This window comes from Acanthaster planci, linkage group LG12 (genome assembly GCF_054643075.1).
Source record: "Acanthaster planci isolate LZ-2023a linkage group LG12, COTS_SCS, whole genome shotgun sequence".
Classification (NCBI taxonomy): domain Eukaryota; kingdom Metazoa; phylum Echinodermata; class Asteroidea; order Valvatida; family Acanthasteridae; genus Acanthaster; species Acanthaster planci.
Genome location: NC_141788.1, coordinates 2,633,479 through 2,661,312, shown reverse-complemented (window position 1 = coordinate 2,661,312; position 27,834 = coordinate 2,633,479). Strand labels below are relative to the sequence as shown.

Genomic DNA, 27,834 nt, shown 5'->3' with positions numbered 1-27,834 from the left:
TCACGAATGTGGTTGTATCGTAGATGTTTATGCTGCTCGAGCACAAGGTTGAGTTTGACCTAGTACTTTTCCAATCAGATGGTATTGGAGTTCAGCGACAACAACAACATTATGCGCACTGTACTACACAAGGCAGAAGATAATGCGTCACTCTAGCGCTCGCCATCATCGCCATGACATGCATTATGTGTTATAACATGAGCAGAATGTTCGCCGATGATCTAGGCGACAGAATTTGAAAGTAGCTGATATTACTAACTCTGAACCGAGCAGCCTCCATCCAGCCACTTATTTGTCATCACCTAGTTCAGCATTTACTGAAACAGACGTGAGAATTTAAAGTCTTCAGCATGTTTCGATTGGGGCGACTCGGCCATGCCCGCGCTTTGACGCTGGCGGAGAGGCCGAAGAGGACTGCCTTCAGCAACATAACCAAGCAGAAGTACTCCAGCTTGGTATCAAAGACTTCTGTACCCTCGACTTGTGTCCTTGGCTGTACTAATACCCGCCATCCCAGATGGGCGCAACAAATGGAAGTATACCGCTGTCAGCAAAACTGTTCCCAGTCAACAGACAGCGAGTCGCGAAAACTCGATAGAGTGTACAAGAGACATGATTACTTCCCTGATCGCCATATCGGGCCAAATGATGCGGACATTAGTGAGATGCTCTCATTTATTGGAGCCGAGGTGCGTTTTACAAACAATGTTTGTTTTATTTTTTACATTCCCAACCTCGAACCAGTTCATGTCGGATTTTCTTACCTGAACTGAAGGAGCTGCAGGGGACTTTTTTTTCCCCCGCAAATTCTTCAACCTTGCAATTTTGCTTTGACCCAACCATAGAGCAGGGAATCTCTTTGACCCAACCAAGCATGCCACATTAATATGTCAATGGCAGAAATTAAGGAAGAATTCTTAAATGAGTATAACCGTCCTCCATGGAACAAATAAGGAAAATTGCATGTGTGTACACATCATCCCGATGTAAGTGGTTAAAACTTTATTTTACGTCAAGGACCTTTTCACCCCATTTACCTCCGATGACGTAACTGTACGGTAACTTAGATGTAGACCTATGCCAGTAATAGAAGGTGGATAACTCAACCATTTGCCAACTTCATGTGGGACAGCTCGACTTGCATGACCAATGGGACGACTTGACGGTCTGTTGATCTAATGTAATATACTACATCATGTAGTCATCCCTTGAGACAAGTTGACTTCCTTGTGTGTGTGTGGGTGCATGTGGGCCAGCCTGCAGTGGGTTTATGAAGCTTGGTAGTCAAAGTTTTCATTGGAAAACATGTTATCACTTTCTAATGACTGTTATAACATTTTAATGGAAAATTAGGGTTGCCCATACACATGGAACTCTTTCCTTGATCTGTTGTATTTAACTTGTTAAAGCACTGCTGACATGTTTAAGGTAGGGGTTTGTGCTGGCAGATTAGCAACTCGTCATCAGTGCTTCTTCCTCTACTTCTGCTATTGCGTGTATACTCAGCAGGGTCCATAAGTTTGGATATAATGCCGAAGAAACTTGAAAACTTGCATCTCGTAAGCCTGTACAACATGCATGGCGCCCCGTGCCACCATGCATGGCACCTTGTGCCACCATGCATGGCACCCTGTGCCACCATACATGGCACCCTGTGCCACCATACATGGCACCCTGTGCCACCATGCAATGGCACCCTGTGCCACCATGCATGGCACCTTGCTGTGACTTGTCTTTGCTTCACATCAACCGGCAACCCAGATGTTGAATGCCCCACACTCTGTTAGCCACAAACATGTAAACACCATGCACAGTCGAGCTGCGTCATTGTCAAAGTTGACTTGTCTTTTAACGCATGGCCAGGCAAACGGTCGTGTTGTCCCTCCGGTTGAGTTTTTCCTCAACAGTTGAGTTGTTTGGGCTGAGTTGGTATTAACAGTCAAATTGCCTGATGTCCCTACCAGGTACATCATCTGTTCCGACTCTAGCTGGGATGTACCATCCCAACCATGGCCTAGGATGCAAATGTGAGCCACGTGCCAACACCAGAAAGATTTCCATATCCAACACCTTAGACCTCATATTGTCTTCGGGCCATAACAGAAAAAGTTGTTAAATTCCCCTTACAAAATCTAGTTTTCCTTAATCAAATTTACTCAATTTTTGTTGGTAGTGTTCAAATTGAAGTAAGTACGGTGAGCAGTGGCCAGATACGCAGCTCTTTTCCCAGCAAAATTTCATTCGCCTGTTTAACACATGCCAGCAGAATGTAGTTTTGCTTGTGTCATCGGTGATGAAATGTGTCAGCAGTTAACCACAAAAACTTTGAAGAAGATCCAGAAATTATTCCAGAGAAGCTTGCCAGCTACTGTAGGGTCAGGCCAGCCCAACTGAAGCCCTGCTGTCGCAGTTACAGTTTGAACTGATGACATGCTACAATGACAGCTGCACTACATGTACATGTAGGTCAAGTACCTGGAACCCTCTAGATTTGTCACAATCTTTAATGTTTGATACGGTCTTTCAGTAGGTGGTACCCAAAAAACTGATAATCATGGAAGATTGATAAGTAGAGCCCTAGGCAGGATCCTAGGCCATTTTCCATTACTCATATTTGTCTCTGTCTCAGGCGTTGTCTCTGAAACTAATCCCCGATTGTGGGTCTGAAATGAAAAATTAAATTGAAGTACGTGTACTGTAAAGTTTGGCTCTTTTGCATCTTAATTACTTGCTATTTTGTGGTGCTATCAGACTAACTATTGAAGTTTCAACTTCAAAGTCAGGTAGTAAAAAAAACAGTTGAAGCCTGAGACGGAGCCGAAGTTGAGTTTTGGAAAACGGCCCTAGTTGTTGAGACTTCATCCCTCTAACATGGCGTATATTGGTCCGAACTACTGTTTGGATGATTCCAACTCAACATGTACATGTACATGTAGGTGCTACAATGTAGATTGGCCAAAGTAACATACATTGTGTATATGGTCAGTACATTTACCCACTTCAATTGCTCCCTCCTATTGTATCCGCAATACTTCAAACAGGTTGGCAGATGACTCAAGCTAACTTTTTATGATAGCTGTTCCAGCCCAGCTGCAGCATTGCAGTTCCACCGGTCCCAACAGCATGCACAGGTGAAACCAATGCCATACGTGTAGTTGGGTCAGCGGGAAGGCTAAGGCCAGGAAGGCAGGAAAGCAAGGTTGCATGCATCAAGGCCTTCTCATGTTGTCATGTATTCAGTCAAGGGTGTCCTTCGCTCATCCATGACCTCGCCTGAACGCCTCTGTGCAAATAAGAGCTAACAATGCCAAGCTGCCGTTATGCAATATCCAGTATCTGGTGCTATCAATCTCCCATTTCTCTAGCATGATTCCACACAGTCTCTGCACATGTTATGATTAATAGCCCTGTACCAACCTAACGGTGCCCTTCACAATTTTTGTTTTTACCCTAATCAGTCCAAAATCCTCCAAGATCCTATGGGTATAAGTTGAGGATTTTGATGCTTGCGGGCTGACAGGCACGTGGTCTTGAACTTCAAACAGCCATAATGCCAAGTTGGATCGAGTTGAAACTGTGCATTGTACTAACAATGAGCGTCATTACATGCATGTTTGAAAAAACGTCAGGCATAGGACAGCAAAGTCCTTCAGGGGTGGGGTCAGAATCGGCCCCTCCCTGGCTTTGAAATGGTACGAAAAAAAAGTAGGTTGAGAGATGAGCTTAAAGGGAGGAAGCACAGGATGTAAGAAAAACCCAAGAGCAAGGACACCGACACATAGGGAAAGGTCATTCATGAAATTCATTTTTTTATACCATCTCAAGGTGGCTTTTCCAAACTATTACTCAAGGGACACAAAGTAAAATTCTGACTGGAGTGTTTCTTGATGTAGTTTCAGTATAAGGAATTCTTCTGCTGTGATAGGATGTGATAGGACGACTTCATGTAAAATCCCCACAGGGGGAATGCACAAGAGTTCCAAGAGCTCACTGTATGACCTTTTACTTTGAGGCTTGGTTTGGTTTATTTATTTCCCGTTATATACACAATTTAAATAATATCAGGTAATGAAAATAAATTAAATAGTATGGAGGGAGGTCGGACAAAAAGCCAAAGCTTGTACGGGGTCTGCCCCCTGCAAAGATAATACATGTAAATTTACAATTCTCGAGAGAAACAACTATCAAAATAAATAATACAGAATAATGTGCGAAGGTCTTCATTAGTTCAAGTTAGCAAATAGCTAACTTGTATACAACAACGACTCAAAATCCTAATTACAGGTTTAAGAATATGCAAATATAACTTTGGCATTGTTTAGAAGAAATCATACTCTCAATTGTCCGCCTCTTTTAATAAAAGTTTCCTATAATGCCTTTTACAACTTGCAATTGTCGTCATTGGACAAAGAGATCTGATTTGGTTCCAGAGAAGGGGTTCCTGGTATCTAACCGTGGAAAGGCGAATAGATGTTCTAACATTATCAGGATGAAGCTTATTTGAAGACCTGGTGTTGTAATTGTGAACATCAGTGTTCCTTGCATAAAAAGATTTAATATTCAGAGGCAGTATTTCTTTTCCAAACTTAACCTTTAAATCACACAAGTGATATTTGTAAAGGTCGTAAATAGATAAGGTATTGAATTTGACAAATAACAGGGCCGAGTGATCTCTAACGCAAGAACCATTTATAAGCCTTAATGAATCACAAACAATTTCTCAGGGTACGTTTTATGAGTATTTCCCCAGGCCAGTATACCATATTGAAGATGAGACAGAGATAAGGTGTTATAAATAGAAAGCAAAATATGAGAGGGGACAAAATGGTTAATTTTTCTAAGAACACCAAGATTGCAAGAAATAAGCGTAAGAATTTTCTGGCAGTGATGTTTCATGTTAGTTTATCATCAATAATGACACCCAAAAATTTACAGGAATCAACATTTGCAATATATGATTACCACTGAAATGAATCGTTATGTTTTGTTCGATTTGTAAAAACCATCGAATGAGTTTTCTTGATGTTCAAGGATAATTTGTCGCTTATCATCCACTCAAAAACATTTATTAATTCACTATTTATCAGATCAACAATATCATTTAAGTTTTTCCCACTACAGAATATATTTCTGTCATCCGCAAATAAGATGAATGTTAGATTTTGGGTAGAATTGCATATATCATTAATATAAATAAGAAATAGGATAGAGCCAAGAATTGAGCCCTGTGGCACTCCACAGGTAATTGATCTTTGTATATTCAAACTGGTGTGGCGTCAGATCTTCATACTTGACTGACCTTGCTGTTTTGAAAACCTTTCAGACTTCATGTTGTTCATTACTGAATACCATGGATTTGAGAAGTACACGTGCAGTACATGTACCTTCATGGAGTTGGCCCCACTGTCCAATACATGTACGTTTATTCCCAGACATTAATGACATGTGAGGTTTTTCACAATAGGTACTTCTACAAAGCACTGCCTAGGTCCTTTTTCCCCTTCCATAATTGCCTTTGGCCATCACCGAAGATCACCCAAGAGGCCCTCACATTTCATTTCACATTTACGCATTGAAAAAGGTTCTACAACTGTAACCAAAACAAGTTAACCAAACAACATGGTTTCCAAGATGTCCGTTGTCTGTTCTGCAGACTAATAAATAAGCTGCCATAGACAAGTGATGAATGTCCCTACTTCAAAGAGATCAGGAAATATACAAGTTTCTCAGGTGTTGAAAACACATAGAAAATTAAAGCTGACTTCCTCATCTTCCATTTTCCTTTCAATTTTCAGTGGCCTAACCAATGACTTTTGAAGATGTTTCCCCAGAGAAAATCACCCCTCAAAACAGTCAAGAGGCCCATCGCCATTTTGGAAATTGATGCCTACACTCCATGGCAAAATAGAGCAATTTGGAGTGCCCTTTTTGGTCCGATACTTTCAGAAATACAAGCTGACAGTCCTGCTCCTAGATTCCAGCCTCCTTTACAAACCGCCCAGTCCACGCTCCATGAAATGCTCCAAGAGCAGAGAGTTTGACAGCCTCCAAATCACGATTCGGTCCACGCAGACAATTTTGGACCTATTTATTGGCTTGCAACCCAAGACCTTTTCCCTCAAACAACTCATTAAACTTCATTGTTTCAATCCACAAACATAACAGGATCTTTTTTTCGTACTGTGCACATTCAGTCGTATGTATTTGAAAATGAAAGTTTGGCTTACTTCAGAGTGCTTTCGTTCCGTCAGTGATGCTTACAACCAGCTACACTGTATATTCTTGCTGTTAACAGTCTGATATCCTATCACTTATATTTTTACAGAGTTTGGACGGTCTCATCGAGCAAACAGTACCATCCAGCATCCGCATCCAGAGGCCCTTGGATCTTGACAAGGCAATGAGTGAGTTACATGTACTCTGAACTACCGCGTGACCCAAAGAAGCAAATGAAGTTGCCAGTCGATTGTCAGAGTCACTTTAGAGAACAAATCTTGCACTGTGTAAATCGGCACCAACCTCTAACAAGTTTCTCCCACATAATGTTCATTTTCAATTTAATTCCAAACTGAGCTATACATCCAAACAGATGTATTCAGTCTGCTCTATCTAATGCAAACTAAAAGAAAAAAGAAAATTGCGGGAAAACCATTGCTTGAACATTCATTTGTGGGATCCGGTCAGAGTTTCCACTCAATCATAGTGTGTCTGACCAAGTTACTGTACAAGAGGTTAGGGACCAAATGTTTTGAAATTGAATGCATTCATTGTATGCAACTGGGACCATATTTTTGCAAACGAAAGGGAAAAGTGTCCGACTGGCTCTGAGCATCTACCTCCAAGCCAGTCATTGTTAAGTGGGGTACATACATGTATTGCAGGAGGAGGGGACACTTGGGGCTCTCATTGTCTAGAGGGAGAATTCATTCGGTTTGGACAAAGTTGAAACTCTGACTAGGCAGACTCTCACCGTATGTCTTTCCCTCTCTAATTTCTGAGTGAGGGAGGGGAGACAGAGGCATCGAGTCGGAGGCCCGTGCCCCCCCCTATAGTTACAATATACGGCCCCAACTTCACATTCTGACAACTGATCTTTGAAATGAACCATTCAAGAAAGAACATTGTGATGTGTGATTTTTATGTTCCAACACCTTCGTCTGTCTTTTTTGATGTAGCAGCACCGTGCCCCAGGGGCAGCTCCCCCGCTGCGAAATTAGGCCAGGTGGGAAAAGAGTTGTTTTTCAGTTTGTGGTTTGAAATCAGTGATGCTTGGCAGCCCGTGACTGTTGAGATGGAAATAAAGTATAGAAGGAAAGCAAATAAATGCATCCACTGAATTTGTAAATAAACTTGTTGTAATTTGTATCTTCTTTCACAGGATGCTGCTTGTACATCCATGATGCAACAGCTTCCTGTTTGTGTTTACCCAGTTTTGTAAATTGCTTCTTGACTGTCAAAATTTGGGTCGGAGCCAAATCATAAATAACACTCTGTGTCGTAGAATTTTCACTTGGCTCGCCTGTTTTAGCTTAGTGTCAGCAACTTCAATTGCTAAAAAAGCAACACAAATACCTTCCGCCCCTGTCTAACTCTGAATTTGAACCTGTGGCCTTACTGTATTCCACTGTACAGCCGAACCTGAAATCATCGGTAGATTGCAGCAAATTGCCGATCAGAACCAATTGTGGCGTAGTTACATCGGCATGGGGTACTACAACTGCTGGGTACCAACCACGATACAGAGAAACATCTTGGAAAATCCTGGCTGGTAAGAGCATGGGGAACAGCTTTGATCTGCCCCTCCCCTAGGGCTATGCTGAATATCTTTCTTCAACAGAAGCACCCCTTCCTCACTTGGAAAGAGCCTGGTTGGTGGGGAGTATTCATTTTGTCGGTAACGCGTGTATTTCATAGTCGTTGGCGAACCAGCGAAGTGCAGTTCCTACCAAAGGAGCCTGCATTGCTAGGAAGATTGCGCCCTCTCTTGGTGCTGCTCAGGGCTCACTGGGATACTCAGTCAAGTCTTGAATGTTCAAATATTTATTTTCGAAACCAAGTACTTTGAGGGGAAAAATTAAAACATAAAAAGAGATAAATTCAACCATGCCATTACAAATCGCATTTAAAAGTATCTTTCAAAGTGTTACAAGTAAACTTAGACAATGAAGCTAAGAAATCACTGTTTAGCCATACATGTACGTGTGGTGTTCAGTCTCACTGGGACAAAGGGAATAAAATCATGAATCAGGACCAAGCATCAGTTGGATCCCAAGCCTTCTTCTTTACCTAGGGAAGGCCCTCCTGTCCTAAAACACAATGACGTTGATTGCCACACAAACATGCACATGTATATTTGCTTCATCTTTTGTGGGAATTTGGGACGACCAAGTATATTTGAACATTCCGCGGATTGGAAGGTCAGATATTATATTCAAGTATTCAGCTATTCAAATAGACTCAGCCTTAACCTCCCTTCTAACATTTGATTTATAACTCAGTTTGTTCCTGAAGAAAATGCCCCGTTATTTTATCACATTTCAAACCATGCGGTAGAATTCTTTAATTTCATTTAGTATAGCCAGTCTGTTCCATCCCCACAGGATTCTAGTCCATTGCAGGCTTCTCCCCCGCAAATGCTGGTGCACATTTTGGGGCTCCTCAGCGGAGCAAGGCAAATGGGGCAAAGTGACTTGCCTAAGGTCACAACCTGTGGCCAGCAGCTGGCCTTGAACCCCTGACACAGATCTCTTCAGGGTTCTCAAACCTTACAACCACTAGACAACCCCCTTTTGTAATTATACAGTTGTCATGGTTGTACAAAGCACCTTCCTCTAACTGTATCGTGCCATTTTCTGGCCAATGACGCAGGACCACGCAGTATACCCCATACCAGCCGGAAATCTCCCAGGGAAGGCTCCAGAATCTCTTGAACTATCAAACCATGGTTGCAGACATGACGGGGCTGGACATTGCCAACTCCTCCTTGCTGGATGAGGGAACGGCCGCAGCTGAAGCTATGACTTTGTGTGGCAGGTACGTATAGGTTGCTTGCAGGGAGGCTGACAAAGGCTCGGTGACCTGCTTGTTCTATTTGCTCCCTGCACAAGCAAGAAAAGGCTTGAACTTACATATTAACAATGCCTCTTTGGTGGGGAAATACCCATGAGATCAGTTGAGTGCAGTTTGGGTCTCAGACTGTCAGTCTTAGCTTTGGTCTTGTTCTCGGATAGTCTGGTCTTGGTCTGGGTCTCAGACTGTCTGTCTTAGCTTTTGTCTTGGTCTCGGATAGTCTGGTCTTGGTCTCATACTGTCAATGAGTCTTAGCTTTGGTCTTGGTCTCAGATAGTCTGGTCTCGGTCTCAGACTGTCAGTCTTAGCTTTGGTCTTGGTCTCGGACAGTCTGGTCTTGGTCTGGGTCTCAGACTGTCAGTCTTAGCTTTGGTCTTGGTCTCGGATAGTCTGGTCTTGGTCTCATACTGTCAATGAGTCTTAGCTTTTGTCTGGGTCTCGGATAGTCTGGTCTTGGTCTCATACTGTCAATGAGTCTTAGCTTTGGTCTTGGTCTCGGATAGTCTGGTCTCGGTCTCAGACTGTCAGTCTTAGCTTTGGTCTTGGTCGCGGATAGTCTGGTCTCGGACCGTCAGTCTTAGTCTTGGTCTAGTTCATAGACTGCCCAATTTGACTGCAACACTGGTACCCACCACATGCCAGTACAGGTCGATGTTCCCGGCTTCCCCCAGCTGTGAGATGGTCCAAGAAACTCAAAACAAAACAAATGGCTTTCGCGGGATTAGCAGCTGGAAAAATAGAGTTGTTTCACTGCAGTTCTTGTCAAATACCCTTTTCTGAAACTCACTCCACACAATTGCCTAGTTCCAATGCAAATGTTTGACATTAAAAAAAAAGTAATTTTTTGTGTGTGGAGACATTGGGTCTGTTTGAGATCGATATTTCCAGCGTGGATCATACATTCCGTTATGCTGACCTTCGTCTTCGATCCTTTCCACAGGCACACAAAGAGGATGAAGTTTTTCGTCGACCAAAAGTGCCATCCCCAGACTATAGCTATTGTGAAAACCAGAGCCAGGTATTTACACATACATGTATTACGTCTATTTTTGGTTTGCTTTCAGACAACACTTGGTACATGCAATTTGCTGGGAATTATCCAACGTGTGTCAAGCAGTAATGTTCACCAGACCTTCAAAGATATTACACTCCAGTTTTCACATTGTAATTGTTTTCTGATTTGCTTTTAGAAAACATGCAAAAACCATTGTGTTTTTCTGTGTGGAAGAGTGCATGTGGGAGTTGGGCAAGATGTATGTAGTTATGTTCATGAAAACTCACATCTGACATTTGATTTTGAAACTTCAGAACCCATTTTCATTTTCCAGTATCCAAGAATGATGAATAAATGCAGATTACCAGCCAGTCAAACAGAAACAATTTGAAATTAATTTCAGTGATATTTCCATGTTAAATTACACAGGTCAGGTGTAACAGGGACACAGAAATGTCACACTTTCTATAGAATGACCCATATGCCCATTGTTAGGCAGTGTGCTATAGACATAACTGGTAGAATTGTAATTTCCATGGAGCCTTCCAGGATATTATAGTTTTCACTGCATCAGAGGACTTCCTTTTTACAGATATTTTGAAATAGATCAGATTCAAATTGTTCAGAATGGTAAAGGGGAACAGAGAATGCAAGATTGATTTATTGAAGAGTGGAAATTTAGGGGAAATGTACTATCAGACTATATAGAATTTATATTAGGCTCTTTTGAAAACACTCCCCTTTGTTTTTTGGCACTAGAATTTTGGCCAACTTTGTTTGACCATCTCACACATATCAGTACCCCAGGGGGAACCTGTCCCTGTCTGATGAGGCCCACAACTCACTCTGCTTTTTATCAACCCTCCTTGCATCCCTGGAAGCCAGGGTAATTGTGCATATACCATATTTTTTCAAGATGTACTTTTGCGTTGGGGAGATGCTAATTTATATAACGGGTTTTGCCCTTACCCAAGGTATATTAATTTTATATTGATTTTAATATACGTTGGGTAAGGGCAAAACCTGTTATATAAAATGTACCATATGCTTTGTTCCTTTTTAAATTTTTGTCAGTAAAAGCTGGTCCATCTCATCCCGGTGGCGGGTCTAACCAACCCTCCTCTTCATAAAACTCCTTAAAAATCCACCTGTAATCTTTTGAGGAATTTTCAGTACGAAGGACACAATCATTGTTGCCTGAAAACCGAGGAAGAATGAACGTTCCATCAGGTTCCTGCAAGTTGGTAGCTTTTTAAGGATCCAGAAAGGTTCCTATGGCAAAAAAAACCTCTGGAAGTTGTAGTTGTATTGAGCACTAACGCGGGGGTCCTGATGGCCAATGTTTCCTTTTTATGCTGCAGACCACTGGGTATCGAGGTTCAGGTTGTGGACAGGGGTGAAGCAGATTTCACCGGCGGCGATATCGCTGGGATTTTGTTCCAGTATCCCGACACGGATGGTAACATTGATGACCACCATGACCTAGTTGAGGCAGCTCACAGCCACGGGGTAACTCTTTCCTCCTTTTTTTGTCAGTTGCCTTACGTACTCTACAACCATGTATACAGAAAGAGTTTTTTAAATGGGGAAGATGAAAATTACATTAAAAGATTAATTTTTAATTGAAAACTCCATCATTTGTCCACTTGCCTAAACCTACATTTCCTCTTGGCCTTTTATTATTACAGTAGTTGAGCAGTTTGGGAAATTAATGCAGACATTGAAAACCATTTCATGTGCATAAAATGACTGCATGTGTACTGATAATAAATCAGTATTTTATGGCATTTTTTTATCATAGAGAATATTTTTTGTTTAATTTACACTGTCGTGCTTTAACAAAGTAAGCATCACTGCGCCATATTGCCTCTCACTCTCAAAACATCTTAAAATCATTGCATTTTCATTGGTGGCATTTGATTCAGTTCTAGCAAATATAATTCCTCTCTTTGGTTTAAGTTGTGTGTAGTGCTATAGGTTTAAGGTATGCTCTCACTAAGACAATAACGCAGCCCCTAAACATTTTCTTATGCCAAGGTATTTTCATTAATTTTTTGCCCGTTATTTCCAGTTATATATTTTTTTTACCTTGTTGAAATTTAGATTCCTCTTATTTTTGTAAATCCTGGACATCTACATGTATTTTTCCAGACTATCATTAGAAGTGTATGTTTCCATATTTTCCCCATCTCCTGGTTAATTTCTCGCACCCCTTCTGACCACAGGCATTGGCAGCCTGTGCCACCGATCTCCTAGCCCTCACCCTCATCAAGTCCCCCGGGGAGATCGGAGTGGACATTGCGGTAGGCAACTCCCAGCGTTTTGGGGTCCCCCTGGGCTACGGTGGACCCCACGCCGCTTTCTTTGCTGTCCGGGACAAGCTGAAGCGACAGATTCCTGGTAGGCTGGTTGGAGTCACAAGGTTAGTGCTTAAAACATCACAGGTAGATCTAGAACAATTTTTTTTGTTGGAGGACCCAGAAACTTCGGAAATTTCATTATTGAATTACAAAAATAGAAGCTGGGAGGACGAGAAGGGCAAAAACTTATACAAGGAAAACAAATCTTTGTATCACTTAAAAATTGTCCAGTGTCGGGATACCGAAGTGCAAGAAATGGTTTAAAAGAGTATAATTGAGCCAGGAGAGTGACCATTTTCTGAAAATATATTGAAGTGTGCATTTCGGTGTCCTGAGTTGAAAGTCGAGCTGTTGATAATTGAAACTTATCGTCGACCATTATCAAGGACATCACTCGTGGATCGGTGGCTGTCATCGGGCGTTGAGTTTCCCAGGGTAGGGGAATGTTGCTCTGGGCGGAAGATTTTGAATGGCGGGAATTGGAATGGATCTCAAATGATTTGTTTGTCTGCAATGCTGTTGTTGAAAGTCTTGGTCTCAAGTTTCCCCTTTTTTTCAGCAAATCAAGGTTCAGTAGTAAGAGCTTTTTTGGGGGAAAAGTTCGTGCAGTCAACTGTTTGGAGAAGATTTTGAATTTTTGGAATGTATCTAATAGATTGATTTGTCTGCACGGCTGTTAATGTTGCATTTGTTTTACGTACACAGTCTTGGTCCTTAGGGTCGTTTTTTTTGTTCAAGAGAATGCGGATCCAGTAGAAATAGCCTATTATTTGGAAAAAATTCATAAAGTGCGTCAACCGTGTCCATGCAGCCACAATCCCACATCCAAGTTTTGATTCAGGGGGGCAAACTGGGGACTGTCTTTTGAAATGATTCCAAAGTTTTCCATCCGTGAAAGAATCCATAATCCCCCCCCAAAAAAAAGTGGTAGTATTCAAGGTTGGTGCTTTCAATTTCTAAAAAAGACAGAGAAAGAAATTTCAATATGTTCTCTCATGCCGGACACGCGTCAGTGCAGCCATACTGAATTTCTCAAATGCTCGTTATCATTCCCAAGGGCTAGGGCTGTGCCGAATATCCCACTGACCGAATATTCAATCGATTATCAAATATTCAAATATTATTTTCCGAATTTGAATATTTCAACGCAAAATTCATGGAAAGGAAGGGAAAATTTTCTTTTGTTTTTGAGAAAAACTGCACTATGGAGGCTTGTTTCAAGCAGATTCAAACGAAAAGTGACATTCATTGAACAGGTTAAAGGAAATAGAAATTTTCAGCAGGGCAAAAAGTACTCATCGTCTTTTTTAAATCTTGCTAAATCGTGGCTGGAGATACATGTACTCCTACACATGAGAAGCTATTATAGTGATTACAATGAACAATTGTGTGCATTATTGCAACTGATTTTGTATACGGTTCATCAACAATATGCCGGTTGGTACAACTGAATATGTGCATATTTGATCAAATTGAAGGTCAAATATTTGAAAAGTGAACTATTCAAATTGACTCAGCCCTACCAAGGGACTTTGAAGTTTACCTGGGCACTGGCATTGTTCCTTATGTATTTGTCACTTGAAGGTATATGGTGGAAATACATGTAATTATCAGAATAATGCCAGCAGAAAACAGAAGGTACTTGCAGTGCAAACACTCCTGATTCCAAATTATGGTGTGAAGCCATTTGAAACAAATGTATGCAAATGAATGTGTCATTTTTCTCACAAAGCAAAACCAACATGACTAATGGATAATGCGGCACTGTTATGACAATGCCGGTCTCAAAAGAGCACTGACGCCTGAACACATGTGTCAAAACAGCAGTAATAATTCCGAGCCAATAAATTCCAAGCCTTCCAATGTTTGTTCATGAAAAGAGAGGTGCTCGTCAGCATTTAACAAAAATGCCTGACCCCTAACACAGGAAAGGTGGCAACAGCAAAGTGTGAGAGGTGATGGGATTCACAGGAAAGTTTTGTCTAGGGTTGCCCTGAGGGGGATGTTTATAAGCACACTTGTTAAAGAAGCATTTGACTGGCACTCAAACCATATAATTGTGGATCTGACTTGCTCCTAGCTTCCAGGAGAGAAGCAGAGAAGAAGTTTGTTGGTTCCCGTCCTCACGTCCCAGTGCTGCCCACGCCAGCTTGCCCATGTTGAGTTGCTGACCACCTCAGATCCGGCATTTTCCCTTTAATTTAATTTTCAGGGACGTGCAAAACAAACCAGCATACAGGCTAGCGCTGCAGACCCGCGAGCAACATATCCGCAGGGACAAGGCAACCAGTAACATATGCACGGCACAGGTGACTTTTCTTCAATGCGCCTGAAAACCTTTGTCCAAACTTTGACGGTCTGTTGAAATACCTAACAACTTCTACAAGAAGTATCATCGTGTCATGAAGTGGCAAAAGTAAAGTTATCCAAGGAAACAGGTTAATTTTTCATTGTCAAACTGATGTGGTCAAGCCCGGAAGTCTCACCCGAGTTAAGTTTAAACTCTGTCCACATCAGGCCTGTGCCAAATATACAGAAAAATGGAATGCTTGTTTCTATCGGAACTCATTCTTTTCCTGAAAATGTAGATGGTCTCTATAGAAAAATAAAAACATCTACTAGTTTACTTTTCAATTTCACGAGGGTGGTTTTATAACTCCTGAAATGTTCTATTTGTGTTTAGCAATCATGCTCACTTTTTTAAAAACAAAATTGCCATGATCAGAAATTGGCAACTCCGAATGTTTAATTCAATTGTACCTGAACATAGCAGAATACCCAAAGTACTATTTTATGCAGTTATCTTACATTTCTAAGCAACTTTCATTTTTCCCCCTGTTTTACAGGCTTTGCTTGCAAACATGTCGGCGATGTACGCCATTTATCATGGCCCAAAAGAATTAAGGCACATAGCAACCCGTGTCCACAACGCCACTCACATACTGGCCGAAGGTAATGTAAATTGTGCAGAAAGTTTTGCTTGGAAAAATATCTCAAGAAAAGATGGCATGGACATATTTGAAGAAAATCTTGTAGCTTACAAACTAGTTCATTTGTACCAAAAGAGAGACGATGGAGAATACAAACGTGGGTAGCTCTATTTTCATTTTTTCCTCCACATCAGTTGTGGAGGATGCTAAATTGGTCCGGTTAAAAAGTAATGTTTTTAAAAAGTGGTAAGTTTAGTTTGTAGGATAACCTGTGCCGTCATCTGCCTTGCAGGGATAAAAAGAACAGACCACACCATCGAAACAGGGGAGTTCTTCTTTGACACGCTCAAGATCCGATGTGCAGGAGACAAGAATGACATGGTTCAGAGGGCGGCCGATAAGAAGATCAATTTTAGGCTGTATGAAGACGGAGCGGTAAGGAAATCAACCAGTAGACAGGCACAATCCCCTGAAAAATAGAGGACTCCAAATATTAACCAAGGAGTTTTTTTTCTGGATTTTGTCCTTTAGAACAAAATGAATATTGTGAAAATTCTTCAAAAGATTCAGTGGAAATCTTTCATAATTTCAGTTCAGTTGCAAAAATGTTGCCATTCTGTTACGTGCTTAAGCCTTGTTTGACTGGAACATATCGTTGGGAATTATTTACTTGGAAAAACAAAACAAAACAAACAAAATAGTGTTCCTTGGAGATTTAGTGCTGAAAGTGCATGATCGTCCACACCCGTGTCTTAAACCTCGTTTAGGTTGGAGTATCAATGGACGAGACAGTGGAAGAGAAAGACCTCAACGACTTATTGGAAATCTTTGGATGTGAAGCAACTGCTGTAAGTTCTAGCCACTGATAGATTCTCCCCGACATGAACCACGCACAAACCTGTCACTTATTTTGTTTCTTTGGGGGAGGAGGGGAGCGAATGGTGTCTGCCCATCTAGGTCTGACTGGTTACTCCGTCTGTATCTCTCTCTCTCTATGTTTCTTGGTTCTCTGCCCCTACCATTTTCACTTTGTTCGGACAGAGTTTAACCTGATTGCTTTAAATGCGAGGAATGTGTTAAACATTTCATGTACCAGAGCCGACGATCGTTAAGTTTTTGGACAATTCTTAGTCACGTTGTTTTTCTGTGGTTGGTTAACTGTAGGGTTTGTAAACACTTTGTAAAGAGTGGCCTTCATGGTTAAAGTTATACTCAGCATGTATTTGTTGCGATCAATTACAGGCAGATATTGCGGATTCCTTTCCCGGGGACCAGCCCCCTGGCTCGATAACGGAGACCAGGCACTCTCGAACAACTCCCTACCTCGAACATCCCATTTTCAACACGTGAGTACAATAATGTGAGGGAGGGACAAATGTGCTCCCCTCCCCTGGTCCCCCGTAAAGAGGGAGTAAATGTGCAGGTTTAGAAGCTGAATTCCTGTCAGGAATTGTGCCACCTCACAGTGCTGCCAACATTCCAAGGAATGAAAACTTTTTCAGTGAACCTGTATGGAAAGCTTGACCGATGACGTTGTCGTTGCTCTTTGTTTGATGAAAGGAGATTCCACTCAGACTCGTCCCCAGGGTTTTGTATCCTAAAATCAGCATTGTGTTCAACTACTCAATACTCAAAAATCCATCACAAGTTAATTGCATGACATCCAGTCTCAATTAGATAGATACTGATCTATTCAACTAAAATGAAGGCACTCCTTTACTCTGGTCATCCCCTGTTGTGGATTGACTTCATTGGGACGGGATGGACTTGTGACTTGACCTGTAACAGACTTGAGACAGACCCTAGTACACGTAAGACATCTCTTTTTAAAATCATTGTAGGGGGGAGGGGAGTTCAGCTCGACAGTATCAAAGTTTTCTACATGAGCATCACAGTGCAAGCTTGCGGGCCCCAAAGAACACATTGTCCGACTAGGAACCCTTTCTAGACATGTCTCAGATATCTAGTCAGAGAATGAGTCGTGAATTAAGACGTTCTCTGTGGTTGATTTGCCTGGTTGACGGCTCCTTGAATACCAGCCCAGGCTCACATACACGGAGGTGCAACGTTGCCTGCCTACATGTTGGGAAACTTAGCCAGGAGGGGAAGGAAGTATCCTTATAAATGACTCTCGGCAGTCAGTGAAATCCCAGAGGGTACTCTAGACTTTCATCATTCGTGACATCGGGCCTCCGGTCCAGGAATAGCCTAGCCAGTAGGATTGATTTGCCATACAGAGTACAGCCAAGAAGTTCCCATCAGACTTTACCCTTTTTCATAAGAGCAAAGCAGTTTTTCACATCTTTGCAAAGGTGCAAAGGGTTTTTTTTACAAAAAAACTTTGTTCATAGTGGATTCAAAGTCATTGAAAATAGTGAAGAACAGACAAGTACAATTTCAGGATATTAAATACATCCAAGATGTCAACTCTTCTGCCTTAATGTTGGTGCTGCTGTTTATAAAAACAGTACCTGAGATAAAGATAGTGAATGACTGTGGTGTTTTGTTTGTGTGTCTTGTACCTGGCCTCCAGCTACCACTCAGAGACCAGCCTTGTGCGCTTCATGAAGATCCTGGAGAACAAGGACCTGTCTCTGGCACACTCCATGATTCCCCTGGGTTCCTGCACGATGAAGCTCAACAGCACAACTCAGATGATGGTAACTTCATTTCTCTGTAACTTTTGTCTTCACCGAGAAAAACAAGACGCAATGCACAAGTCCTCTCAAACATGTCGACAAGGGAGATGCTTTTCTTGATAGACTACTGGATATCTTACTTAGCGAAATTCTGCCGAGTATGTAAACTGATTATTTCTGTAGTTAAGTGCAAAGTTGTTTTTTTTTACTCTTTGGTGTCATGGACTTGACATTTTCGGCTTTGCTACTCATTACTTGGCACACTTTGCTGGCCAGTGCAACGATAACATAAGACATTACTTTAAACTCAAAGGGACATGCACAGAGGATTCAATTACTTATGAAATCCAGCATCACACGGAAAAGAAACATCTAATGTAATAACTGTCACCGAAGGGTCTTCCTCATGGTGATATTTACCTGATCGTCACAGTGACATTTACATGTACCTTCGCTATATATCCTTCCGTATTAATTCTCTCTAGCCCGTGTCGTGGCCAAAGTTCTGCAACCTTCATCCTTTTGTACCCCTGAGTCAAGCCGAGGGGTACAAGGTGCTCTTGGAGGAGCTGGAGCACGATCTCTGTGAGATTACGGGTTACGATAATATCTGCTTCCAACCGAACAGGTGCGAGACACGGTCTTTGTCCTCAGAAAAAAAAAGAAAATGCAACTGCAGTCACTGGTTTTCAGTTCCACAAAGAAAACTGTCTCGCCCAAACCCCCAATGCTTCAGTGACTTGGTCATTTCCCCCTCCCCCCCCTTCGTCGGTATCGACGCTAAAACTATGTTCTTTTAATATCGTTTCTGGGCCGAAATGACGTGGCAACAGTTACTCACTTCCTCCTGCATGGACAAAAGTGTCTTGCCGACAGACATACTTGCCCCTTCAGAAACATCGATCTCAGGACATTTGCATCACCAGGGGATGGATGACTCATGATCTAATTTACAACTGCAGTACTTACATTGAAGGACCCAGTTACAGTACCTTGGTTAACTTATTTTTGGAGCATCATAGTGAATCCTGACGGTCCCTGGCTCCCCGCTGTGTGCTGCAATACACATGGCTACTGATAACCAGTGATTCAGTCGATCCCTGTAGGCTAGAGTTTTCACTGTGAGGTTTTGCCACACACTCAGTACTTTCAGTGAGCTAATCCTGAGAAAGAAAATCAGCACACTCACCCCGCCTCAGCGGTGATACATTCCATCAGTCTTCATGAATCCAATCTTCAAGGTTTCTTTCTCCCTTTTTTTTCCCCTCTATCTCCGTACAGTGGTGCCCAAGGTGAATACACAGGCCTGATGGTCATCATGGCTTATCTGGCTAGCAAAGGAGAGGGGCATCGTAAGGTATGCCAGCATCACATACTCTTAACAGTTAACCCTTCCCGGATCCTACAAAATCTACATCGGAGGATTGTTGGGGGGAGGTTACAGCCCAGCCACTTTTTAGTTATGGGTTGTGGGATCTTTTAAGAACACAGAAAAATGTACTACTGGTTAAGTAGAGGATTTATCACATCCCCCCCCTGGGTATTTTGGCTAGAAATCAGTCCAGGCGCTTAAAACTTGCATCACTTGGCAAAGTTGGTTGCCTGCAGAGTGCAACAAGTCAAGTGTCCCAAGGCATACAACCTCGGAGTCTGTGATTGCCAGCCACCACAGGGTCCAACAGTGGCATTGTTCAGTGTCACTTGCCTCCGTTGTCTCAACATGGGCAGTATGTCCAGCTGTTGTTGATTGCCCCGTGCAACAAAGTGCCCCAGGCCTTTATACCTATTGAGCTTTGCTGCTTCTGTCCTGGTCCAGGACAAGGAAGGTGCCTAGTCAAAATGTCTCGGGCGTTGCTCCAACTGACCTACCCGGCGTGGATTGTGACCTTTAAAGCTTGTCGCTGTTTGTGTTCCTGAACGTGCTCCTCATACTGAACATTGGAGCAAAAATCAAAAGAAAATGAATCTGGTTATGCAGTGCCTCTGCAATGTGCTAGATCTACCCTTGCTTCATATTGGCTGCACCTGCTCACAAATTAACCTCAAGTTTTCGAGTGCGTACTGCTGAATTTGAATTTATTAAGATGCTCACCAATCAGTGTCTTGTTCATGTCCGCTTCTTCACAAGCAGGGTATATGGGGTACACGTACAAGTTTGTTTCAAGGAAAGAAGGATCATCGTTTCGTATTCCCCCTTCAGGTCTGCCTGATTCCGATGTCGGCGCATGGAACCAACCCGGCCAGCGCCAGTCTGGCCGGCATGACGGTCAAACCAATCAAGGTTCTGGCCAATGGCAGCATCGACTTTGAGGACCTCCAAAAACAGGTGAGGGGGGTTGGAAAAAGTTAGCTGGAGATGATGAATTGAAGTCAAGTTCGTTTCTATGGACGAAGATCTGCAACAAGTTCAAGTCATGTAGTGCAAGGACATAGGAAAGTTGTTTTTCTGATATTAGCATCTGGCTTTGACCTTGATCAACTAAGCCTCTGTATATGCATTGTATGCACAGTATGAGAGATAAGAACAATAAGCCATTTGCGAGTTAAATTTGAATAAAATCTGGTACAATGAGTTCTGTAAATTCACGTGAACATAACAATTGGAATTCTCCATACTAGAGTCCACTGTTGCTATACCTCGTGATTCGGGGCAACTTTTTCCTTAGATACATAAGAGACGCCTTGCAACAATACACTGTTCTCAATGGATAACAAGGGCACAAAGGAACCAGTCCATTCCAGAGATGGTGGTCGCTAAGCAAAAGCTTGCCCCGAATCACAAGGTATAGCAAGTCTTCAGTCTGGGAATTCAAACTGTTATGTTAATGTGCAATCAGATAACTCAGTGTACCAGATTTTATTCAAATTTAACTCGCAAATGGCTTATTGTATGGCTTTCATACTCAATTTGCAATTCCCTTTATAACCCAAAGAGGTTGAACCGAGGGTGTGTGACAGTGTTGCCCCCCTTGGTACATTTCCTCTCAGATCATCACAACATATTTTGTAAAACACTTTGGAGCCTTCATTATTGACGTCAGTTTCATGACTCTGAAGCAACACCCTTCTTGCTAAAGGTCCAGTTTTCGGTCATAGGTTTGAGGATGCATGTTAGAATGTGCTCACGCTGGGATCGATATGTCTGATAAGCCAAACACCAACCCTTTGTCCAGTTATATTCAAACTTAACAGATGTATTCATAATGGAGATCTTGATATTCGCATCAAGTTTTAAAAAGAATAAAAGGGGGGGAAGATTACAACTTCTATTCCAACTCGTCAGTTTGTTGAACTGTGGCATTTTCTGCATTTTTCACAATCTCCATTCATCAAACAGGTCAACACCCACAAGGATGACCTGGCAGCAACCATGATCACCTACCCATCCACCAATGGTATCTTTGAGGAGGGCATCTTGGACATGTGCCAGCTGATCCACGAGAGCGGGGGCCAGGTGTACGTGGACGGGGCCAACATGAACGCTCAGGTGGGCATCTGCAGGCCAGGTGACTACGGGGGCGATGTCTCGCATCTCAACCTGCATAAGACGTTCTGCATACCGCACGGTGGGGGTGGCCCCGGCATGGGGCCCATTGGAGTGTAAGTAGCCAGGGTTGAATTTATCCAGTAGGTACCATAGACATGGGCCTGGCGCCCGGTTAACCAGCAAATTCTTCAACCTTGCAATTGCGCTTTGACCTAACCAAGCACGATGGGTTAATACATCAACCGCAGAAATGAAAAAACTCTTTAACGAGTGTACACATCCTTCTTGGAACAAATAAGGAAAATAATGTGTGTTTACACGTCAGCCCGCGTCAAGTGGTTAAACTTTTGGGGCCTTTGAAAAACTTGATACCCATGAAAGACTTTGGCTCTACGAAAAATACCACAGCTTGACCAAAACTACCTCTATGTATATGTAACAAAAGTTTCAGTGTCTTTCCGTCAATTTTCAGTTCAAACCAAACAATCTTTTAAAGTGGCCGTTTAAACTTGGTGGGCATTACCCATCCGTGTATTGCCTGTGTGCAATGCTACAAAATTACAACTTTATTTATTTAGGTAAACTCGATAAAATTCAGTAAACTAATGAAAAAATTCTATTTTTACCAAGCTTGTTCAAATCATCAAAGTCTGTTTGCTGAAGGAATACTCCTTGGTGCATGGAGATCAACCATGACTCTCATTGCGGAGATAACCCATCTGCGTTGACCTCTCGTGTCAAAGTTTGCACCCCAGTGTAATTTCCTGTTTCCTTTCCAATAGGAAGAAGCATCTTGCGCCGTTCTTTCCCACCAATCCCATCACGCCCCCTTCCAGTACCACCCAGCCTGGTGCAGTGCCCCTGGGTGCCATCAGTGCCGCCCCCTGGGGCTCCACCTCCATCCTACCCATCTCCTGGGCCTACCTCAAGGTGAGTACCTTGTCAGCTGTCTGGAAGGCCAGTTCGTACTTCGGGTGAATTCAAAAACGAAGTGAATTTGAAATCATTAAAGATCTCGAGCAAAATTCGCTCATGTCAAGCATGAATGGCCCTGAGGATTTCTGGAGATGCTGGTGGGACATTTTCAGGAAATTTTGCCTGTTTCTCTATGAGACCCATTCACATTGTACAGTTTACACAGCAGTTTTCTAATGTGACTTTATCACCAAACTAGTGGGTTTTCATATTTTCAATCACTCACATCTAATCTAATCTAATTACCCTGATCATTGTAATCACTCCAGGTGCCTTGGAAAAGAGTGCCTGGTGGGACTATCCTGGTTAAACGAGAAAATAAATAAATAAATAAATAAAATCTGCCGCTTTAAAAAGCATAAGGACATGGTGACCAGCCCGTTATTGCTTTTGTACAGAAATCATGCAGTAGACACATTGCTTAAGTGAGAGTCCTACAGTGACAAAGTAACTAGTGCTGAAACTGTTCACTCTGTGCAAGTAAAGATTTAAAAATCAAAGGGACGGGGAAAAAGACTGTGGCTTGGAGGTAAGTCACATTAGTCGCATGTCCCTCTAACAGAGTACCGAAGTGAATACGTCATGCGCACAATTAGTCATTAGCGCTAGAACCAGCGCGTGAACCAACAGTGCGCATACTCCATTCGTTCGCACTGCACTTTCTGGTTCACAGTGACGTCACACTTCGGTAATCTACGACCTCAACCAGTGTTGGTAATAATGTAGCTAACTTACAGTGCGACCCGTTACACATAACCTACGGAAATATAAAGTAATTCTTAATGATGGCAGTTACTTGTACATATTACATTCAGTGTATATTGTGTGTTTTATAACAATTTGAATCTCAGTTTGAAATCTCCACAAGTTACTTGAGCTTGATCCAGATGGCACTCGGTCTTTATCCTGTCAGTTGAACCATCCAACTCTAACTGGGGCTTTTTCTTTTCCAACGCGTATATCAAGATCTCACACTTTGTCCACAGATGATGGGCCTCCAGGGGCTGCAGAAGGCATCAGAAGTTGCCGTCCTCAACGCCAACTACATGATGAAGAGGCTGGAGGGCCCCTATAAAATTCTGTACAAGGGGCACAAGGGTAAGGCCAATACAGAGTCTCAAAAGCATATCCTTCCTTCTCGGACAACATGAAATCACATCAGTTTCTTTAAATTTCTTGGTCTTTTCACTAAAGATGTTTCAGAATCCTGCAAAATATAAGGAAGATTAGTACACCAAACCCAATTCGAGGAGATGGCCGCTGGGTGTACAATCTGGGCATGTGAATACATCGGAACTCTAAATACCGTACCCAGCTTTCAGGAGCATTGGTCCCCTTGTGGTTGATTCTACATGTATTTACGAACCTTGACCCTCGTGTATCTATTAAGTGTGAACATCTCTTGTTGAATATACGAGTATGATGCAACCAAACTCTTCAGGCCTGGTTCCCTGCTGTTTATAGTGATGTATGCATGGCTACACCACTAACCACTGCTGCCAGCCAAACCTCATTTCTTAACAGTCGATATGACTAGTCCAGCTAGTGTCCACTGGAATACGGTCAGTTGGTAAACTGTGGATAAGCATAGTTCTTGTAGTATTTGATCTTGGCAAAAGCTTGTCAATGTATTTTTTGTGCTGTTTCTTCATGGTTATTTCATTATGGCTGAAGAAATATTGTTTGACTTTTTGTTTTTGGATCTTCCGGTAAAAATCACCGATTTGAAATGTTTCAGCTATGTTCTCAGCCAAATCCCCACCACCCTGCCCTCAAAAGCGTCACGAGAACCTTTTTACCCTCACAGGTTTCATCGCTCATGAGTTCATTGTCGACACGCGGGAATTCAAGCAGACATGCGGAGTGGAAGCAGCTGACATCGCCAAAAGGTTGCAGGACTTCGGTAGGTCCGATTTGTGACATGCCTGACGTAGTTTTCTAATCATGAAATCAACAGTACCCTCTGACTTCTTAACGTGCACCCGTCAGTCATTTCTTCTCGTATTGATGTCATATTGGTATTTCTTGATGTCCCAGGGTTCCACGCTCCCACCATGTCTTGGCCGGTAGCCAACACCCTCATGGTTGAGCCAACAGAGAGCGAGGATAAAGATGAGTTGGACAGGTTCTGCGACGCCATGCTCTGTAAGTCAGTTCATGTCACGGCAACACACACCACTTGCTGTGAAGTGAGTCGGGATAATGATCGAGGTTGGAGATGTGGAAACTCTGTATCGCTAAATTTTTGAATACAGGGGGGTACAAAAGGTCCCTTTCTTTCATTGACCCTGCACATTGGAAAGTGCTCATACATGGACCCTTTGTAAATTATAAGTGACCGATTATAAACAGCATAGCACTTTCTGAGATTGGACTAAAAACACTGCATATGACGTTTAGATTTAGATGCAAAGCAAGACTTTCAAAGATTCTCTCATTGGACAGCTTTTATTGGGGAATCCCCCACCTGATAAGATGGGAAAGTAACCCCAAAAAGGCAATTACAATTCATGTTCGTTTCACTGATTTGCTCACTCAATCAAATGCAGGATTGTAAAACACCTGACATCTTTCAAAGTTTGAGCTCAGGTTCTCTGAAAACATAATGAGAAATCCATGGATGCTTTTCACGGGCCCAAGCGATAATGGTTTAGATATTCATTTGGATATGGGGCACCAGACTTAAATGGTTTGTGAGGTCTTGATGCATCCATAAGTTGCAACTGTGGCGAGGAACGATTTGGGCTGGTTGAAACTCTCATATGGGCTAGTAGCTATGGCTGCTTTCCACAGAGACGTGTGTTACTTTCAGCCCCAGTCTGTTGCTTTGGACATGGCCTGACTTCTGAGACAACTGAGTGTGTTGAAAAGTATGGTGCTTGACATGTTTCCTAAAATCTATGTACAGATCTTTTTCCAACCATCCCTACAGTCTATTTCCTAATGCAAATGAAAAAAAAAATGAATTCTTTGGGTGTAATAATGCCGCCATTTTCCCTACAGATATCCGCGAGGAGATCGACGAGATCATCGACGGCAGGATATCTCTGGAACAGAGTCCTCTCAAGAATGCCCCTCATTCCCAGAGCATCGTGATGGCCAATCACTGGCCCTGGCCCTACACCAGAGAGCAAGCTGCATTTCCCATGGTGAGAATGAGGACGGACCACCGAGTCACAAAGAGAGACTTTCCCTACCCCCGTTTTATCTCTGTTTTAGGGCTTTCTCTTGAGCTCTGTCACCGGTTGCAAAGGTTTCCTGCAGGAAAAACTGAGGATATGAGACAAGCAGGGGCCAATTTCATAGAGATGCTTAAGCACAAAATTTACTTGAGCATGACAAAACCTTGCTTGACAAATCAGGTTACCAGCCAAAACTCCCATGTGATGTATATTGTTTTGGAATGGTATTCATCTGTCGTTTGGTTAGCATGACAATCAGAATAGATTTTGAGGTGGTAACCTTTGTTTTTTAAAGCAATTTTTTTTTGCGCTGAAGCAGATTTTGTGCCGAAGCAGCTCTATGAAATTGGCCCCTGATGGGAAAAAAAACCCAAAGAATCGAAAAAGAGAAGAAGTGAAATAGGAAGGTAGAGGAGGTGATACTCGTTGATTTGCTTGAAACTACCCCTTAATTGACTCTTTCCACCAATTTGCTGCAGATGAATGCCTTGCCGCTTCCCCAACCCCAAAAGAGCTCCAACCCTTTCTTGACAACACCCACAGTCCACCCTCCTCTCCCAACAGGCAAATTAACCGGCACTTTTTTTTTCTTTCTTATTTTGTCAGCCCTTTGTCAAACCAGAGACCAAGTTTTGGCCATCCGTCGGTCGTATCGATGACGTTTACGGAGACCAGAATCTGGTGACCTCAGCCCCGCCGATGGAATCGTACGAATGAAGCAGGCTCCTCTCCGCAGGTTTTTTCTCTCTGTTTGTCCTTTTTACTCCTTTTTTTCTAAGAGTCCAAATTTACTTGAAAAGTATTCCAAATGGATTCTTCATTTTTCCCAAGATGACAAGGGTGAGCTTGTTAAGGACGTTATTAGCTTTTCAAGATACTTCAGGTTGTTTGTGGTGTAAATCGTTCATGCTCCATCCATGGTAACCCTGTCCCTGAGCAAGACCCCGCTGCTGCCTTTCAGCCCATGTAGAACGCTGAAACTTGGATGCCAGAATTCCTTAGGAGTGACAAAAAGCTTACCACTATTGAAATGTTAATGATAACCGCCCAATTAATCAATCCACTTGCCTGATAGCACCCAAACTCATTGCATTATAGGCTAGCTGGAGAGTGATTTCTCGCATCCCCTATACAAAGTTCCGATACCGAGGTATTGATGTACTTGGCGAATGTATTAATCATTGCAGTTGAAAAACGTGCCGCAGTGCTAGGTAACGAGCAATACAAAGGCAACAACAAACTTCCCCATCAGAGCCAGCTGAAGACAGGGCCAAAGAAGGCATCAATTAGAAGTCTCTTTTAAACGAGTCTCCTCTGGTACTGAGCACAGAACGGTGTCTCAAGTTCCCGGCCCCTTGATTTATCCCTTTCCTCATCCCAAACCCTACTGAGGGTTTGCATGGCTGCCATCTTGCGGGCCAGTGCTTTTGTTCCACAGGGTATGCACAGAGGAGTTTTCCCCTGTGGAATAAAAGAACTACCTTGCAAGATGGCTACCACGCAAAGCCTTTACTCCCAAGCTGGTGAAGCTTATGGACTTTTACGAGTATTTGAACTTAAAATTAAAGGAGGAATGTTGAAAAATGTTTTGCAGGGAAGCGCATGCAAATGTGTCCTGAGAGCTTTCTGTCTGAAAGCTTTTTAAACAGTTTTAAAATCTGCATTTTTTTAAAAAGAAATGCCGGTATGTGAATAAATTATAATAGTAATATTATGTATGATGACTTGGTTCATAAAATCAGACACCACATCTACCAATTTTTTAAATGTGCCATGCCTGGTTTATTCACTACTCTAAAAGCAAGCCAGCCATGTGACGTTATGCTGCATATCTTCGGGTTTAAGAATTTCAGCAACTGTTGATGATGAAGCAGCAGACTGTTTGTGTGTGGTCCACTTGTGGGAACAGTGTTACTGTTGGCCAACATTTGCGACCGATTTACCCATTGGACATGCACAAAGTGGTCGCAAATGTCGGCAACATTTCCACACGAAGAACGCACCGACGGTTATTTTCTGTTTCCTGTGTTAGACTGTGTCTGAATTACGTGGCTTTTGCAGGCAAAACCCATCATCTCTGGGAGATGGTTACAGCCAGTGGCTTCAACAGATGTGAGCATTAAATCTAGCCACAGCCAAGTAGATGTAATTCCAATGTAGCATAGGCTAAGAATCGGGCACTAGTTGATTTAGAGTGG

General features: G+C 42.5%; 1 protein-coding gene across 2 annotated transcripts; it reads left to right on the top strand.

Annotated features, from left to right (window-relative positions):
- The first annotated feature begins 72 nt into the window (after positions 1-72).
- On the top strand, positions 73-27,834 carry gldc (glycine decarboxylase). 2 transcript variants are annotated; one of them, XM_022231527.2, is made up of 24 exons: positions 73-689; positions 6,326-6,404; positions 7,633-7,768; positions 8,869-9,033; positions 10,010-10,087; positions 11,425-11,572; positions 12,289-12,485; positions 14,636-14,732; positions 15,270-15,375; positions 15,646-15,788; positions 16,121-16,201; positions 16,596-16,699; positions 17,887-18,013; positions 18,478-18,620; positions 19,274-19,349; positions 20,193-20,318; positions 21,330-21,592; positions 22,262-22,409; positions 23,441-23,552; positions 24,262-24,357; positions 24,492-24,599; positions 25,458-25,603; positions 26,243-26,372; positions 26,824-27,834. In XM_022231527.2, exons 1-23 carry the CDS (start codon positions 351-353, stop codon positions 26,351-26,353), a joined length of 3,129 nt encoding a protein of 1,042 aa, XP_022087219.2. In that variant the 5' UTR covers positions 73-350; the 3' UTR covers positions 26,354-26,372; positions 26,824-27,834. The 2 variants fall into 2 exon arrangements, with proteins under 2 accessions (XP_022087219.2, XP_022087218.2); XM_022231526.2 differs by having other exon boundaries at positions 26,243-27,834.